This window comes from Hyla sarda, chromosome 10 (genome assembly GCF_029499605.1).
Source record: "Hyla sarda isolate aHylSar1 chromosome 10, aHylSar1.hap1, whole genome shotgun sequence".
Taxonomy (NCBI): domain Eukaryota; kingdom Metazoa; phylum Chordata; class Amphibia; order Anura; family Hylidae; genus Hyla; species Hyla sarda.
In genome coordinates, this window is record NC_079198.1 from 100,499,532 (window position 1) to 100,515,721 (window position 16,190).

The following is a 16,190-nucleotide window of genomic DNA, read 5'->3' on the forward strand; positions in this document are numbered from 1 at the left end:
TTGTAGTTTTGCTACATCTGGAGGGCCACAGTTTGGAGATCACTGTGCGGTGGTTTCTAAACCGTGGCCCTCTGAATCTTGCAAAACTACAACTCCTAGCATGCATGAACAGAAAACGTCTGTCTCGCCATGCTGGGAGTTGTAGTTGCGTACCTCCAGCTGTTGTATAACTACATCTCCCAGCATGCCCTTCGGCGATCAGTATATGCTGGGATTTGTAGTTTTGCAAAAGCTGGAGGCACACTGGTTGGAAAATACTGAATTAGGTAACAGAACCTAACTGAAGGTTTTCCAACCATTGTGCCTCCAGCTATTGCAAAAGTACAACTCCCAGCATGCATGTTCTGTCAGTACATGCTGGGAGTTGTAGTTTTGCAGCAGCTGGAGGTTTGCAGTGAGTTTCCAGTTTCAAGTTTGAGCTGTGGCAAGTTTTCCGCCGAAGCTCAAACTCTTAGCGGGAAACTAACCGTAAACTCTGCCTGAGTGAATGTACCCTAAAAGCACTACACTACGCTACACTAACACAAAATAAAGGGTAGAACACTACATATACACCCCCTTACACGCCCCCCCCCCCCCCCAATAAAAATGAAAAATGTATCGTACGGCAGTGTTTCCAAAACGGAGCCTCCAGCTGTTGCAAAACAACAACTCCCAGCATTTCCTAACAGCCACTGCCTGTCCAGGCATGCTGGGAGTTTAGCAACAGCTGGAAGCACGCTGTTTGGGAATCACTGGTGTAGAATACCCCTATGTCCACCCCTATGCAATCCCTAATGTAGTCCTCAAATGCGCATGGCGCTCTCTCACTTCGGAGCCCTGTCGTTTTTCAAGGAAACAGTTTAGGGTCACATATGGGGTATTTCCGTACTCGGGAGCAATTGTGTTACACATTTTGGGGGGCTTTTTCTCCTTTTACCCCTTATGAAAAGGAAAAGTTTTGGTCTACACCAGCCTGTTAGTGTAAAAAAGAAAAAAATGTACATTAACATGCTGGTGTTGCCCCATAGTTTTTATTTTCGCTAGATGTAAAAGGGAAAAAGAATCCCAAAATTTGTAATGCAATTTCTTCTGAGTACGGAAATATTCCATATGTGGATGTAAAATGCTCTGCGGGTGCATAACAAGGCTCAGGAGTGAGAGCACACTATGTACATTTGAGGCCTAAATTGGTGATTTGCACAGGGTTGGCTGATTTTACAGTGGCTCTGGCATAAATACAAAACATAAATACCCACGTGTGACCCCATTTTCAAACTACACCCCTCACGGAACGTCCCAAGGGGTATAATGAGCCTTAACACCCCACAGGTGTTTGACAAATTTTTGTTAAAGCTGGATGGGAAAATGAAAAAAAAAGGTTTTTAACTAAAATGCTGGTGTTACCCAAAATTTTTCATTTTCACAAGGGAAATGGGAAGAAAAAAACACCCAAAATTTGTAATTAGTAAGAACATATGCCATTTGTGGATGTAAAGTGCTCTGCCGGCGAACTACAATGCTCAGAAAAGAAGGAGCGTCATTGAGCTTTTGGAGAGAAAATTTGTCCGGAATTGAAGGCAATGTGTGTTTACAAAGCCCCCATGGTGCCAGAAAATTGGACCCCATCCCACATGTGACCCCATTTTGGAAACTACACCCCTCATGTAATATAATAAGGGGTGCAGTGAGCGTTTACACCCCACAGGTGTCTGACAGATTTTTGCAACAGTGGTCTGAGAAAAAGACTGTTCCAAAGACCTGTCAAATGCCAGTGGAGTGTAAATCCTCACTGCACCCCTTATTAATTTCTATGAGGGGTGTACTTTCCAAAATGGGGTCACATGTAGGGGGTCCACTGTTCTTGCACCACGGGGGGCTTTGTAAATGCTTATGGCCCCCGACTTCCATTCCAAACAAATTCTCTCTCAAAATCCCAATGACGCTCCTTCTCTTCTGAGCTTTGTAGTGCGCCCGTAGAGCACTTGACGTCCACTCATGGGGTATTTCCATACTCAGAAGAAATGGGGTTACAAATTTTGGGAGGCATTTTCTCCTATTACCCCTTGTAAAAATGTAACATTTGGGGAAAAAACAGCATTTTAGTGAAATAATTTTTTTTCATTTACACATCCGACTTTAACAAAAAGTCGTCAAACACCTGTGGGGTGTTAAGGCTCACTGTACCCCTTGTTATGTGCCTTCAGAAGTGTAGTTTCCAAAATAGTATGCCATGTGTTTTTTTTTTTTTTTTTTGCTGTTCTGGCACCATAGGGGCTTCCTAAATGCGACATGCCCCCCAAAAACCATTTCAGAAAAATTCACTCTCCAAAATCCCATAGTCGCTCTTTCCCTTCTGAGCCCTCTAGTGCATCCACAGAGCACTTTACATACACATATGAGGTATTTCCTTACTCAAGAGAAATGGGGTTACAAATTTTGGGGGGATTTCTCTCCTTTTACCCCTTTCAAAAAAAAAAAAAGATTTTGAATTGTCACCTTAACTTTGCTGCTATTCCGATGAAACACTTAAAGGGTTAACAAACTTTCTGAATGTCAGTTTGAATACTTTGAGGGGTGCAGTTTTTATAATGCGGTAATCTATGGGGTATTTCTAACATGAAAGCCCCTCAAATCCACTTTAAACTGAACTGGTCCCTGAAAAATTCTGATTTTGAAATGTTCGTGAAAAATTGGAAAATTGCTGCTGAACTTTGAAGCCCTCTAATGTCTTCCAAAAGTAAAAACATGTCAACTTTATGCTGCCAACATAAAGAAGACATATTGTATATGTGAATAAATATATAGTTTATTTGCAATATCCATTTTCTTTACAAGCATTAGAAAAATGCTAAATTTTCATGAAATTTGGGGATTTTTCACCAAGAAAGGATGCAAGTAATGACAAAACTTTGCCACTATGTTAAAGTAGAATATGTCATAGAAAAAAAACTATCTCGGAATCAGAATAAACGGTAAAAGCATTTCAGAGTTATTAATGCATAAAGTGACAGTGGTCAGAATTGCAAAAAAGCGCTCAGTCCTTAAAGGGGTATTCCAGGATTTTTTTTATTTGACTATGCTACAGGGGCTGTAAAGTTAGTGTAGTTCATAATATAGTGTCTGTACCTGTGTGTGACGGTTTTCTCACAATTCTTCTGTGATTTTCACCCCAATATTTATTTTTAACAGCATACAAAATGACTGTTGTCTCAGATTTTTCCCAGCTTGCAATGCGGCCGAGACCTGACTCACTAGTCAGCTGATGACAGGGAGCCTGTCTGCTTCAATGGGTGGAGCGATCGCTTGGTGGGAGAGAGATCAATCTGCAACTAATGCAACAGCTGAAAACCACAGGTCTTTGAATGGATGCAGCTCATTTATGTTTCAATATAAGGACCCAGGGCGTACCTGTACGCCCTGAGTCCGCTCCCGATCTATAACGCAGGGCCACGGCGTGGCCCCGCGTCATAGCGGGTCGGGCCCGGCCTCTAACAACGGCCGGGACCCGTGTCTAATAGCGCGCGTCATTGATCGCATTAGACGCAACGTTCAAAGTTGAACGCCGTGTCTAAAATGAAGGTGAAACCATGCTAGTTAGCTCAGGGAGCTGTTCGGGATAGCCGCGGTGAAATCGCGGCATCCCAAACAGCTTACAGGACAGCCGGAGGGTCCCTACCTGCCTCCTCGCTGTCCGATCGCCGAATGACTGCTCATTGCCTGAGATCCAGGCATAAGCAGTCAAGCGGCAGTCAACCAGTGATCAATGTGAAAGATCAGTGTGTGCAGTGTTGTAGGTCCCTATGGGACCTATAACACTGCAAAAAAAAGTGAATAAAGATCATTTAACCCCTACCCTATTAAAACTTTAAATCACCCCCCTTTTCCCATAAAAAAAAAACTGTGTAAATAAAAATAAACATATGTGGTATCGCCACATGCGGAAATGTCCGAATTATAAAAAAAAATCAATAATTAAACCGCACGGTCAATGGCGTGCGCGCAAAAAAATTCCAAAGTCCAAAATAGCGCATTTTGTAATGCAAAAATGTAAAAACCCCGGGTCCTTAAGTGGTTAAAGGGGTTCTCCGGTGCTTAGACATCTTATCCCCTATCCAAAGGATAGGGGATAAGATGCCTGATCGCGGGAGTCCCCGAGCTGGGGACGTCCGCGATCATGCACGCGGCACCCCGTTTGTAATCAGTCCACGGAGCGTGTTCACTCCGGGTCTGATTACGGTCGACCGCAGAGTCAGCAGTGTGTGACATCACGCCCCCGCCCCGTGTGACATCACGCTCCGCCCCTCAATGCAAGCCTACGGGAGGGGGCGTGATAGCTATCACGCCTCCTCTCGTAGGCTTGCATTGAGGGGCGAAGCGTGACGTCACACGAGGGCGGGGGCGTGACGTCACACGCCACTGGCTCTGCGGTCGACCTTAATCAGACCCGGAGCAAACACGCTCCGTGGACTGATTACAAACAGGGTGCCGCGTGCATTAATCGGGCGTCCCCAGCTGCGGGACTCCCGCGATCAGGCATCTTATCCCCTATCCTTTGCATAGGGGATAAGATGTGTGAGCACCGGAGTACCCCTTTAAGGGGTTAAATATTAACTTTTAATCTTTGGATAGCCCCATTGGTGGTTCCCAAAGAATCCAGAGAGATCCCATTAATGCTGCAGGCCGCAAAGTTCTTTGTGTCAAATATGAATGGACAATGCTCAAAAAAGTGTCCCTGAGAGTATTCAGGGCAAAATTGACAATAACAACCTATAAGGGGTGACCCCCTTATGGGGACAACCCTCACTAGAACCCTCCCTATAAAATATTTGCTTTATTTAATGTTGATTAAAATATGTGACCCCAAAAGAAAAGTTAAAATCTGCAGTGGTAGGGGAATGTATATAATCAGGTGTGAAGGAATTCACACACTAAATGGTGTTAGGGGCAGCTGCACATATATTCAATTCCACTTTGTGGACCACTGGTAATTCCAGTGTCCACTGGTGCTCTGCTGTCCCTCACTCCTTTGTTCCTAAAGATCCCCTGTACCACGCTAATTAAAACTCGGACCGTAGGCCTCCCCGACGTTTCGGTGACAAATCACCTTTGTCAAGGGTTGCGAGGCTACCCTTGACAAAGGTGATTTGTCACCGAAACGTCGTGGAGGCCTACGGTCCAAGTTTTAATTAGCGTGGTACAGGGGATCTTTAGGAACAAAGGAGTGAGGGACAGCAGAGCACCAGTGGACACTGGAATTACCAGTGGTCCACAAAGTGGAATTGAATATATGTGCGGCTGCCCCTAACACCCTTTAGTGTGTAAATTCCTTCACACCTGATCATATACATTCCCCTACCACTGCAGATTTAAACTTTTCTTTTGGGGTCACATATTTTAATCAACATTAAATAAAGCAAATATTTTATAGGGAGGGTTCTAGTGAGGGTTGTCCCCATAAGGGGGTCACCCCTTATAAATATGAATGGATTCCCAACAGAATGGAGCCCAGTGCCAATTTAAATAGAACCTAACATCCTAACATTTTTCTCTTAGGCTAGATTCACATCTGCATCAGAGGCTCCATTTGGGGCCTCCATCGCAGAATCCACTGCATGCAGCATTTTTTTTCCCTGTTAGACTCCTGCAAAATGATGGACATGAGCGTAAAACCTGATGGACCCCATTAAAGTCAGTGGACTCTGTCAGGCTCCATTTGTGTTGTATTTTCATTGGTTTTTAAAATAAAAAGGATTGCATGATACAAACATTGTAAAAAATAAGCCTCTCTCTCACCCTACACCTGTTCCTCTTCTCTTATTTTTTCTTTTCTTTATTAAAACACTAAATTGAGAAATTTTTTTGTCTCCTGATGTTATGGGTGGGGTATATTTTGTTCTGTTTGATCCTTGCTTCTCTATACCAAACAGTTGAAGGAACCATTTTTCTGAGTCCATAGACAACAGATTGCAGCAAATTCCACCAAAAATGGTGCAATCCATTGACAATTATCTGATGATCAGTATCACAATACTTCAGGTCACGTATTATTTGTGTATTTGTTTAATGCATAATGGATGTCTGTAATGGTTACATTCCAATACATTGATCCCAAACTGACAATAAAGTACTATTAACAGCACTACCAATTTATGAAGACAGTGTTAGGCTAGACAGGAGATTCTATTTTATTATTGCTATTGGCCTCTTCTTCTTCATTGCATATCCTCCGAACCAGCTGGTACATTAGTAAGTACTAGATTATTTAAGAATAGATGATTTGATTATTCAGTATTGAATTACTTGGTGACTATCAATGATTAAGTCACTCACCCCAGCTTCTTAAATTATTATGCCTAATACGGTATATCATTTAAGGGTCATTTAACAACATTGCTGAAAGATTCAGATATGTATTAACACCATAGCAACCAGACATCTTTATTATCTGAAAAATGTTGCATGCATGGACTTTGCATTTATTATGTGGCTATACGGCAACAGACACATACTGTCAGTTCATTTCACTACATTTCATCATTTTTCCTGATTCCTGGGAACTGCTAGCAAACCACTACACCCACCTTCACAACCAATTTTAATATTGCTTCAGTATATCTATTAAGAAGGAACAATTTTGTGAATAATGTTGATTGCAATTTTCCTACCATATTTTCCTACAGCTTTTGTGTAGACTTATATGTCTCTTTAGGAACAGACTACAAACAAGCCCTGTGTTGTCAGATCCTTAAGGATACTCTTCTATCTGTTGTCTTCTTTCTTCTAATTTACCAAATTTACAATGGACTTAAATTGTGTTCTTATAATTGTGTCTAATTTCATGTGGCCATGCAAATTAATCTAGGTTCACGGACAGGCTAGCTCCCCCTATAGTTCATAGATTGGGACCACCAGCTAATGAGCATATACATGTTCTATTAAGATTTGCCTCGATAGGGGACTTTATCATAATAAGCTGTATGACATTGCTGCAGTTAAAGGAGTTCTCTCATAAAGCATGATGGTGGTGGCATAGTGCCTGGATACCCACCAAGGTATGTTTGGCAGGGGTTTGATCAGTAAGACAAAACAAGCCCTGCTTTTTCGAGTGGTTGGTCATCAACTGCACTTCAGGTCCAAGTGTTCTAAGTGTGTCAATTATAATGGCTGACCTTGTGGCTGTCTGGAAGTAGCCGGGCAGTGCAAACAGCATGAGAAGTGACACAGTGCTTTTCAAATACTATGATCAGCCCAGTGACATTGGTTGGACTTTTGCCAATTGAACATTGGTGACACTTCTGAGCAATATCCCACCAATGTCTTGACAATAATTTAATAAAAATGTATGCAGAGCAGCAGCATTGTTCCCTATGACATTATTGATAAATCTGTACTACTAAACCGTGCACAAGATAGTACAGGATAACCCACTTTGAGGCAGCTATTTTTGTACATGGTAATTTTTATGATCCCAAAATAATTAAACACTGTTATAGATTCCAATATTGCTTGTTATAGAGGGGAAATTGGGAAACTCTCCCTGGACCCAAGGGTTAGGTGACAGCAATAATACATTTATGAATTACTATTCTTCCACCCTAATAAAGAATCCAAAAAATGTTGTGTCTCACTAAAACTCTGAAGAATATTAATTCCCAAGTAGTAGATGGCAAATGATGAATTGCTGGGAGTCAGTAGATTGCGTTCTCTCGATTTGGAGAGGATGTGGTCACATATGGGTTCTAATGTATACCCATTGGGAATCTTCTTAAATAAATTGTGTCTTTGTATAATTTCATGGGACCTTTAATGAACACTCTTGGGTCTTCCTGATGAGGTAGTGACCAAGACAAATTGTTACATCACCCTCATTTACTTATACATGTTCTCAGAACCTCCTGACATTTTCTAGATTCTCCATATTCCTTTCAGGTGTATAATGAATACAAAGGGTTATAGATACACAGCTATATATGTGTTATTAGTTGATTTAGTATTAAGATACCCATAGTTTTTTTTTCTTTGTTTCCTTTGAACAGATGAAAATGGGCGCGTCTTGAGAATCAGTGCTGGAATAAAGCATATACCATCTGCTAAATCTCAAGCTACCAGCATTTTAGAATTAATTGAAGATTTTGAAGAAAAGCCAATCCAGACGCCATTGTATGTGTATATACTGTTCTGATCAAAATTAATGGTGATAAATGATGATCAGGTGTTTTAAAGAAACATGATATGCAAAACTGTTACACTCTGCTGTTCCTGATGCAGAGTCTGAATAAGGGCAGTGCTTAAAGGGGTACTCCGCCCCTACACATCTAATCCCATATCCATGTTTAAAGCGTCGGGTGCAGCGTCGGAGGTTTGTGACGTCACGGCCGTGCCCCACACCGTGATGTCATGGCCATGCCCCCTCAATGCAAGTCTATGTAAGGGGGTGTGGCGGCTGTGACGTCACGAGTCCCATAGACTTGTATTGAGGTGGCGTGGCCGCGACGTCACAAGTGGGGTGTGGACGTGACGTCACCAGCCTCCGCCCCGCATTGCCAGTCATCCGGCACAGAGAGAAGTTTGCTCCGTGCGCTGGATGTCTGGAGTGCTGCAGCTGTGTCCTCAAGGGATTCAAATCCTAAATCACCCCCCCACAATATCTGTTAGTGGTTCCACACTGGTTAGGCTGCATTATATGTGCTGCAATTGAATATTTACCCCCCCCCCCCCATACTTTCCGCTATTACATTCTTTTTTATCCATTGCACAGAGCCTTACTACGGATCTTCCAAGACCTGCTATGACATCATCAAGAGTCCTAGCCTATAGGAGTCATCACATGTCCTAGAAGGTCCATAGTAAGTCTATTAGTGCTGTTTGTGGGCTCTCTGCAGCCCGGACAGCTTTAGGACTATACTAACACTACTGTATTAGACAGTTACACTATTGCTCAAAATTGCTGCCAAAATGCCACAATTTTACCGTGATTTTGCGCAAAATACAGAAGTGTTAGTATTGCCATAAAGCTTTTCAGTGGCCCCCTTTTGGATGGGGGCCTTGGGCAAATGCCCGGGTTCCCCCCCCTAACGCCGGCCCTGAGCAGCGCCAACCAAGTAACATCAAATATCGTAGTGTGGCGTGACATAGTGAAATACCTTATCAGCAGCACCAGACACCATATTGCAGCAGATTTTCTCCCCAAAAACATCAAAGAAAAACCACAGAGCAGCACATAATACCTCCTCAGATGTGTTATATTCCATAGTTCTATTTCATGATTTTTGCAAAAGAGTTACAAGTCTGATTAGACCTATAGGGTCTATTCACACAAAAAGTATCTTGCACATATTTCATGCATGGGATTTAAAGCTGTGTTTAGTCATTTAGCTTACATTGAAATCTGCAGCATAAAATCTGCAGCTTCACAACCTGTAAATCAAATATGTGCAGGATACTGTACATGTAAGTACACCCTTAGGGTAGGGTCACACTGAGCGGATGTGGATTTGACGCTGTAAGAAATCTGCCGAGCAGTGGGTAATATGATGTGTATGTTCTAGGAGCCCTGTGTCTGCACTTGCTCTTGAACCTTATTGCAGACATGTGGCTGCGACAGGGAAAGCCCTGAGTCTGCTCCTAGCGCATACACCGCATTTTTTCCACAGTCGGCAGATTTCTTGCAGCATCAGATATGCTGCATATCTGCTCAGTGAGACTCTACCCTTAAACACATGACAGCACATGTCAATTTGGCCTACTAGGGCACATGAACTTCATTGAAAGAGTAGGGGGTGTCTTCTCTATGCTCTAGTGAAATGACTTATGTCAATAGTGGTCCCCTAAGAATACCTCTAGACCTCTGTGCTCAGCAAAATGAAAGTAGATACCACCAAATCCCACCAGAGGATTCAGGTGCGGCAGTCAACAGTCAAAGTCCTGTATTATCTCTGTCAAAGTTTGTTCAACAATTGATGAGCAACAATGTATCTACTTTTTTGTTTTTAACACAATAAACATAGTGTCACGATTCGGCTTCCAGGTAGTGGATCCTCTGTGCCAGAGAGGGATTGGCGTGGACCGTGCTAGTGGACCGGTTCTAAGCCACTACTGGTTTTCACCAGAGCCCGCCGCAAAGCGGGATGGTCTTGCTGCGGCGGTAGTGACCAGGTCGTATCCACTAGCAACGGCTCACCTCTCTGGCTGCTGAAGATAGGCGCGGTACAAGGGAGTAGGCAGAAGCAAGGTCAGACGTAGCAGAAGGTCGGGGGCAGGCGGCAAGGTTCGTAGTCAGGATGGGTAGCAGAAGTTCAGGTACACAGGCTTTGGACACACTAAACGCTTTCACTGGCACAAGGCAACAAGATCCGGCAAGGGAGTGCAAGGGAGGAGACTAGATAAAGGCAGGGAGCAGGTGGGAGCCAATTAAGCTAATTGGGCCAGGCACCAATCATTGGTGCACTGGCCCTTTAAGTCTCAGAGAGCTGGCGCGCGCGCGCCCTAGAGAGCGGAGCCGCGCGCGCCAGCACATGACAGCAGGGGACCGGGACGGGTAAGTGACCTGGGATGCGATTCGCGAGCGGGCGCGTCCCGCTGTGCGAATCGCATCCCCAACGGCCAAAACAGTGCAGCGCTCCCGGTCAGCGGGACTGACCGGGGCGCTGCAGGGAGAAAGACGCCGTGAGCGCTCCGGGGAGGAGCGGGGACCCGGAGCGCTAGGCGTAACAGTACCCCCCCCCTTAGGTCTCCCCTTCTCTTTGTCCGGTAACTGCCTCCCCTGGGATGAGGACACCGGGAAAGAATGGAGGGTTTCCTCAACGGCAGGCAGTACAGCAGGAGTGGGAATGGGGAGGGAGGGCAGAGGGCGAGGCCTGGCACGGGGCAGTGTGACACCAGGACGGGGGCCATGGGGAGGCACAGAGGCTTGCCTGATGGGACTGGGAGGGGGGGAGAGACACTTCCTGTGGCAGGCAGAGTCCCAGTTCCTGATCTCCCCGGTGGTCCAATCAATGGTGGGGGAATGAAGCCGGAGCCAAGGCAGACCGAGGAGGACCTCAGAGGTACAGTTGGGGAGAATGAAGAACTCAATCTTTTCGTGGTGGGGTCCGATAGACATCAGGAGGGGTTCTGTGCGGTAACGCACGGTGCAGTCCAATCTGGCTCCGTTGACCGCGGAAATGTAGAGCGGTTTGACGAGACGGGTCACCGGGATGCTGAATCTATTAACAAAGGACTCCAACATAAAATTCCCGGAGGCACCAGAGTCCAAGCAGGCCACGGCTGAGATGGAGGAGTTGGCTGTAGAGGAAATCCGCACGGGCACCGTGAGACGTGGAGAAGAAGACTTAGAAGCAAAAGATGCCACACCCACGTGAGCTGGGTGCGTGCGTGCGTTTCCCAGGCGTGGAGGACGGATAGGGCAATCCACCAAAAAATGCTCAGTACTGGCACAGTACAGACAGAGATTTTCTTCTCTACGGCGATTCCTCTCTTCCTGGGTCAGGCGAGACCGATCCACTTGCATGGCCTCCTCGGCGGGAGGCCCAGGCGAAGACTGCAAAGGATGCTGTGGGAGAGGTGCCCAGAGATCTAAGTCTTTTTCCTGGCGGAGCTCTTGGTGTCGCTCAGAAAAACGCATGTCAATGCGGGTAGCCAAATGGATGAGTTCTTGGAGGTTGGCAGGAATCTCTCGTGCGGCCAGCACATCCTTGATGCGACTGGATAGGCCTTTTTTAAAGGTCGCGCAGAGAGCCTCATTATTCCAGGATAGTTCAGAAGCAAAAGTACGGAATTGTATGGCGTACTCGCCAACGGAAGAATTACCCTGGACCAGGTTCAGCAAGGCAGTCTCAGCAGAAGAGGCTCGGGCAGGTTCCTCAAAGACACTTCGGACTTCAGCAAAGAAGGACTGGACTGTGGCTGTGGCAGGATCATTGCGGTCCCAGAGCGGTGTGGCCCAAGACAAGGCCTTTCCTGAAAGAAGACTTACTACGAATGCCACCTTAGACCGTTCTGTAGGAAACAAGTCTGACAACATCTCCATATGCAGGGAACACTGAGACAAAAATCCACGGCAGAGTCTGGAGTCCCCATCAAATTTGTCCGGCAGGGACAAGCGGAGGTTAGGAGCGGCCACTCGCTGCGGAGGAGATGCAGGAGCTGGCGGAGGAGATGGTTGCTGCTGTAGCAGAGGCAGAATTTGCTGTAACATGGCGGTCAACTGCGACAGCTGCTGTCCTTGTTGGGCAATCTGCTGCGATTGCTGAGCGACCACCGTGGGAAGATCAGCGAGACTTGGCAGCGGCACCTCAGCGGGATCCAGTGCCGGATCTACTGTCACGATTCGGCTTCCAGGTAGTGGATCCTCTGTGCCAGAGAGGGATTGGCGTGGACCGTGCTAGTGGACCGGTTCTAAGCCACTACTGGTTTTCACCAGAGCCCGCCGCAAAGCGGGATGGTCTTGCTGCGGCGGTAGTGACCAGGTCGTATCCACTAGCAACGGCTCACCTCTCTGGCTGCTGAAGATAGGCGCGGTACAAGGGAGTAGGCAGAAGCAAGGTCAGACGTAGCAGAAGGTCGGGGGCAGGCGGCAAGGTTCGTAGTCAGGATGGGTAGCAGAAGTTCAGGTACACAGGCTTTGGACACACTAAACGCTTTCACTGGCACAAGGCAACAAGATCCGGCAAGGGAGTGCAAGGGAGGAGACTAGATAAAGGCAGGGAGCAGGTGGGAGCCAATTAAGCTAATTGGGCCAGGCACCAATCATTGGTGCACTGGCCCTTTAAGTCTCAGAGAGCTGGCGCGCGCGCGCCCTAGAGAGCGGAGCCGCGCGCGCCAGCACATGACAGCAGGGGACCGGGACGGGTAAGTGACCTGGGATGCGATTCGCGAGCGGGCGCGTCCCGCTGTGCGAATCGCATCCCCAACGGCCAAAACAGTGCAGCGCTCCCGGTCAGCGGGACTGACCGGGGCGCTGCAGGGAGAAAGACGCCGTGAGCGCTCCGGGGAGGAGCGGGGACCCGGAGCGCTAGGCGTAACACATAGGTTAACCTTTAGTTATTGTGCTGAAAAAAGCATAGGGGAGAGACACTGCTTGTAATTTATGCACACCCAATAAAGTGGTATTCCGGCCAAATAAATCTTATCCCCTATCCAAAGGATAGGGGATAAAATGTCTGATCGCTGGGACCCCCATGATCTCTGTGCAGCACCCACATTCTATGGATAGGGGATAAGATGTGTTTGGCAGGAAAACACCTTTATATAGGACAGAGGACTAAATTGTCTTCGACAACCCCTCTAATATGATACCTCTGGTCTTGTTTCTTCTCACAGCACTAGATTTTGGTTAGAGGGTTTCTGTGGTTTAACCCCTGTCCACATTGCCCAATTGATCAGTTGGATCTAATAAAGGGAGTCTCCCAATTGAGAAATGTTTAGTGTATATACAGTATACTAAAATAAACAGTAGTACAGTAGTTGTACAGTACTAAAACTTCTATACCTCTCATCAATCCTAATTTAGTCATAGTGGCCCAAAAGATATGGACTTACATTTTGTAACTACTTCGACTTGTCTCTGTTTGTCGTCTCTTCCTTGGACCATTACCAAGCTCCGTGCCCTTGTATCTGGAGGCATGCTCTTAAAACAAGTGCTCTCTACATAAAACCTAAGTGCAGTTTATCAACTGTGAGTTCTGGAAATGAAGCAAGTGCTTATAAACCTAAAAATGTTGAAGCATTTTTCGCAGAAGTGTTCATGCTTTTAACAGGAGGTTTGTTTGCTCTGACATTCACTGTTATTTGTCATTTCTAAGAGTATGAAAATAACTATGATGTGTAGAATGTGGGAAGGAGCTTTATTGTTGAATGTTACCTGAGTGGAGATTTTGTCAACGTGTAGGCGATACATGTGAATTTATTTTTCCTTCTGTTAATGTAAGTGTTGTTTATCCACAGTGGTTATGAATGTATAAATTATCCTCTTTCATATAAAACTGAAGAAAAGCAACCACAGGACATTACTGATCCATCATTATTAAACCATACTGAAGTGGAGTCATCAGACCATGAGCTACTCCACCAGCCAGGAGGACATCCTTCCGATAGGCAAGATGGTGAGTCATCCAACATGAATTAATGCTTCACTTTTTGTTTAAATATTGAAATTATTTGTTGTTATACAAAAAAAAAATCAAAATTGAGCCTGGTTATGTTTTAGGGCAGAAGGGCATTATTTGTTTCACAAGTTTTAAATGACCCTTTAGACCACTAACCCATTTTTTGCTAAGAGAGAAGGCTTGCATAGGTTCTTGCCAGCTAGTAGCAAAGGGATGGTACCAACCAGGTTGGGACTCTCTTCCCGAATATTCAGAGTAGCAGGTGCTATGTTGTGGTCACCCTTGGTTGTACGAGTTATTTTGGTACCCTGAAAGAATTTTCATTTTGGTGATCATCTAATTACCACGGGTCCTGCTCTAAGGGACACAATGCAACATATGGACATCCATTAAAATGTAATACAACATGGCATAGAGATTCCTATAGTGACAAAAATTGACCTCCAGGGATCAGGGAAGCTGGACCCATGGTAATCAGCTGAATCAATGATCAATCAATGATCAGCTGAATGAGCTAATCAATGATCACCAAAATTAAAAGTTTTTTTTCAGAGTACCAAAATAACTCGTACAACCAAGGGTGACCACAACATAGAAGCTGCGTAAGATACTGCGTATTATGGAAGAGAGCCCCAGCCTGGTTGGTACTATCCCATTGCTACTAGTTGGCAAGAACCTATGCAAACCTTCTCTCTTAGCAAAAAATGGGTTAGTGGTCTAAAGGGTCATTTTAAAATTGTGAAACAAATAATGCGCTTTGCATTAGCTCTCTGCTATGGTTACCAAAAAGAGGTCATTGTCTGCACTGCTTAATTTTAAAGCTCTGGTGCTATATAGAGTATTAATAATGGTAATAGTAAACACTTTTGTCTGAGCACAATTTTAATTTAGAATATTAGTCAGATTTAGATGTGATTATTACAGTCAGTCCGTCAGGCAGATCAGTTTGATCTCTGGCTCGATCGCAGGCGTCTGTAGAGTCAGTAGACTTTTTTTCTCTTATAGTGATCTTTCTAAGGTGCTTGATAATTAGGTGGCCAAGCAAGGAAGTTGCACTGGACATCTATTGTTTTTACTCAGATTATTATTATTATTATTATTATTGCACTGCAAAATTCAAATGCTTAAATCTGCTGCACTGTAACTCCAAAACACATGTGACTGGGTTTAGTGGTAGACGCATGAGCTGTGCATAATCTTGTGTAAGGCAAAGGTCATAGGTCACATGGTAAGGCCGCCATCTTGTGTTTTGTGACAATTTTTGAAAATATTCAAAAATCTTCTTCTCTGGAACCGCTAAAGCTACAGATATATTGTGTGCTGTATGTGGTAACACTGTTGTCCCGAGTCAGATTTGTTTATTATAAGTCTATTGATCACATGTTGGGGCCGCCATATTGGCTTGCACAATATTCTACAAACATCTTCTTCTCTGAAACCATTTGTTAGAATAAGTTATAATTTGCAGACATGCTCATGGTTTCCTCCTGTACCAAGGTTGATCACCACATTTGGCGGCCATATTGGATTGTGCAATATTCTGCAAACATAGTTTTCTCTAAAATTACTTGTCAGAACAATGTGAAAATTAGCACACGTGTTTGTGATCACGTTCTGTACCACCATGGATCACATGGTTTGGCCACCATATTGGATTGCGCAATATTCTGCATACATGGTTTTCTCTTAAATTACTGGTAAAAATAATGTGAAAATTAGCAGACATGTCCATGATCAGGGGTCACAGCAATCATGTGCTATAACCCGGCTGTGCAGCTTGGCCACCTGGATTGCTGCTTGCAGCTATATTTGTCTATTGCAGTTACTTTTGTTTGATCAAAACATTTTTGACTTGACACTTAAAATTCACAATCAAACACTTTCATAATGGGACATATGGGCCAATAACCATCTGTATGGCACAAATGTATTATATGCTAGATTCTCATGGTTTTTGAGCTTTTTATGGTGTTCTGTTGGAGCCTTGTTACTCTAGAGAGGTCAACTATTTCAGCGCCTGATTCTGGTCATATAAGCAAAATTAATGTCATGTCATTTGAAAGAAAGTGTGCTGTAGGGTTTTACAGGAATCTAAATACACCT

General features: G+C 44.7%; 1 protein-coding gene across 3 annotated transcripts in view; it reads left to right on the plus strand.

Annotated features, from left to right (window-relative positions):
• MORN1 (MORN repeat containing 1) overlaps positions 1-16,190 on the plus strand; it is a 443,783-nt gene that overhangs the window by 186,149 nt on the left and 241,444 nt on the right. For all 3 annotated transcript variants that reach the window (XM_056543353.1, XM_056543352.1, XM_056543354.1), the window contains 2 exons: positions 8,019-8,142; positions 13,927-14,084. In XM_056543353.1, the coding sequence (XP_056399328.1) occupies positions 8,019-8,142; positions 13,927-14,084 (282 nt within the window). The remainder of the gene's footprint in view (positions 1-8,018; positions 8,143-13,926; positions 14,085-16,190) is intronic.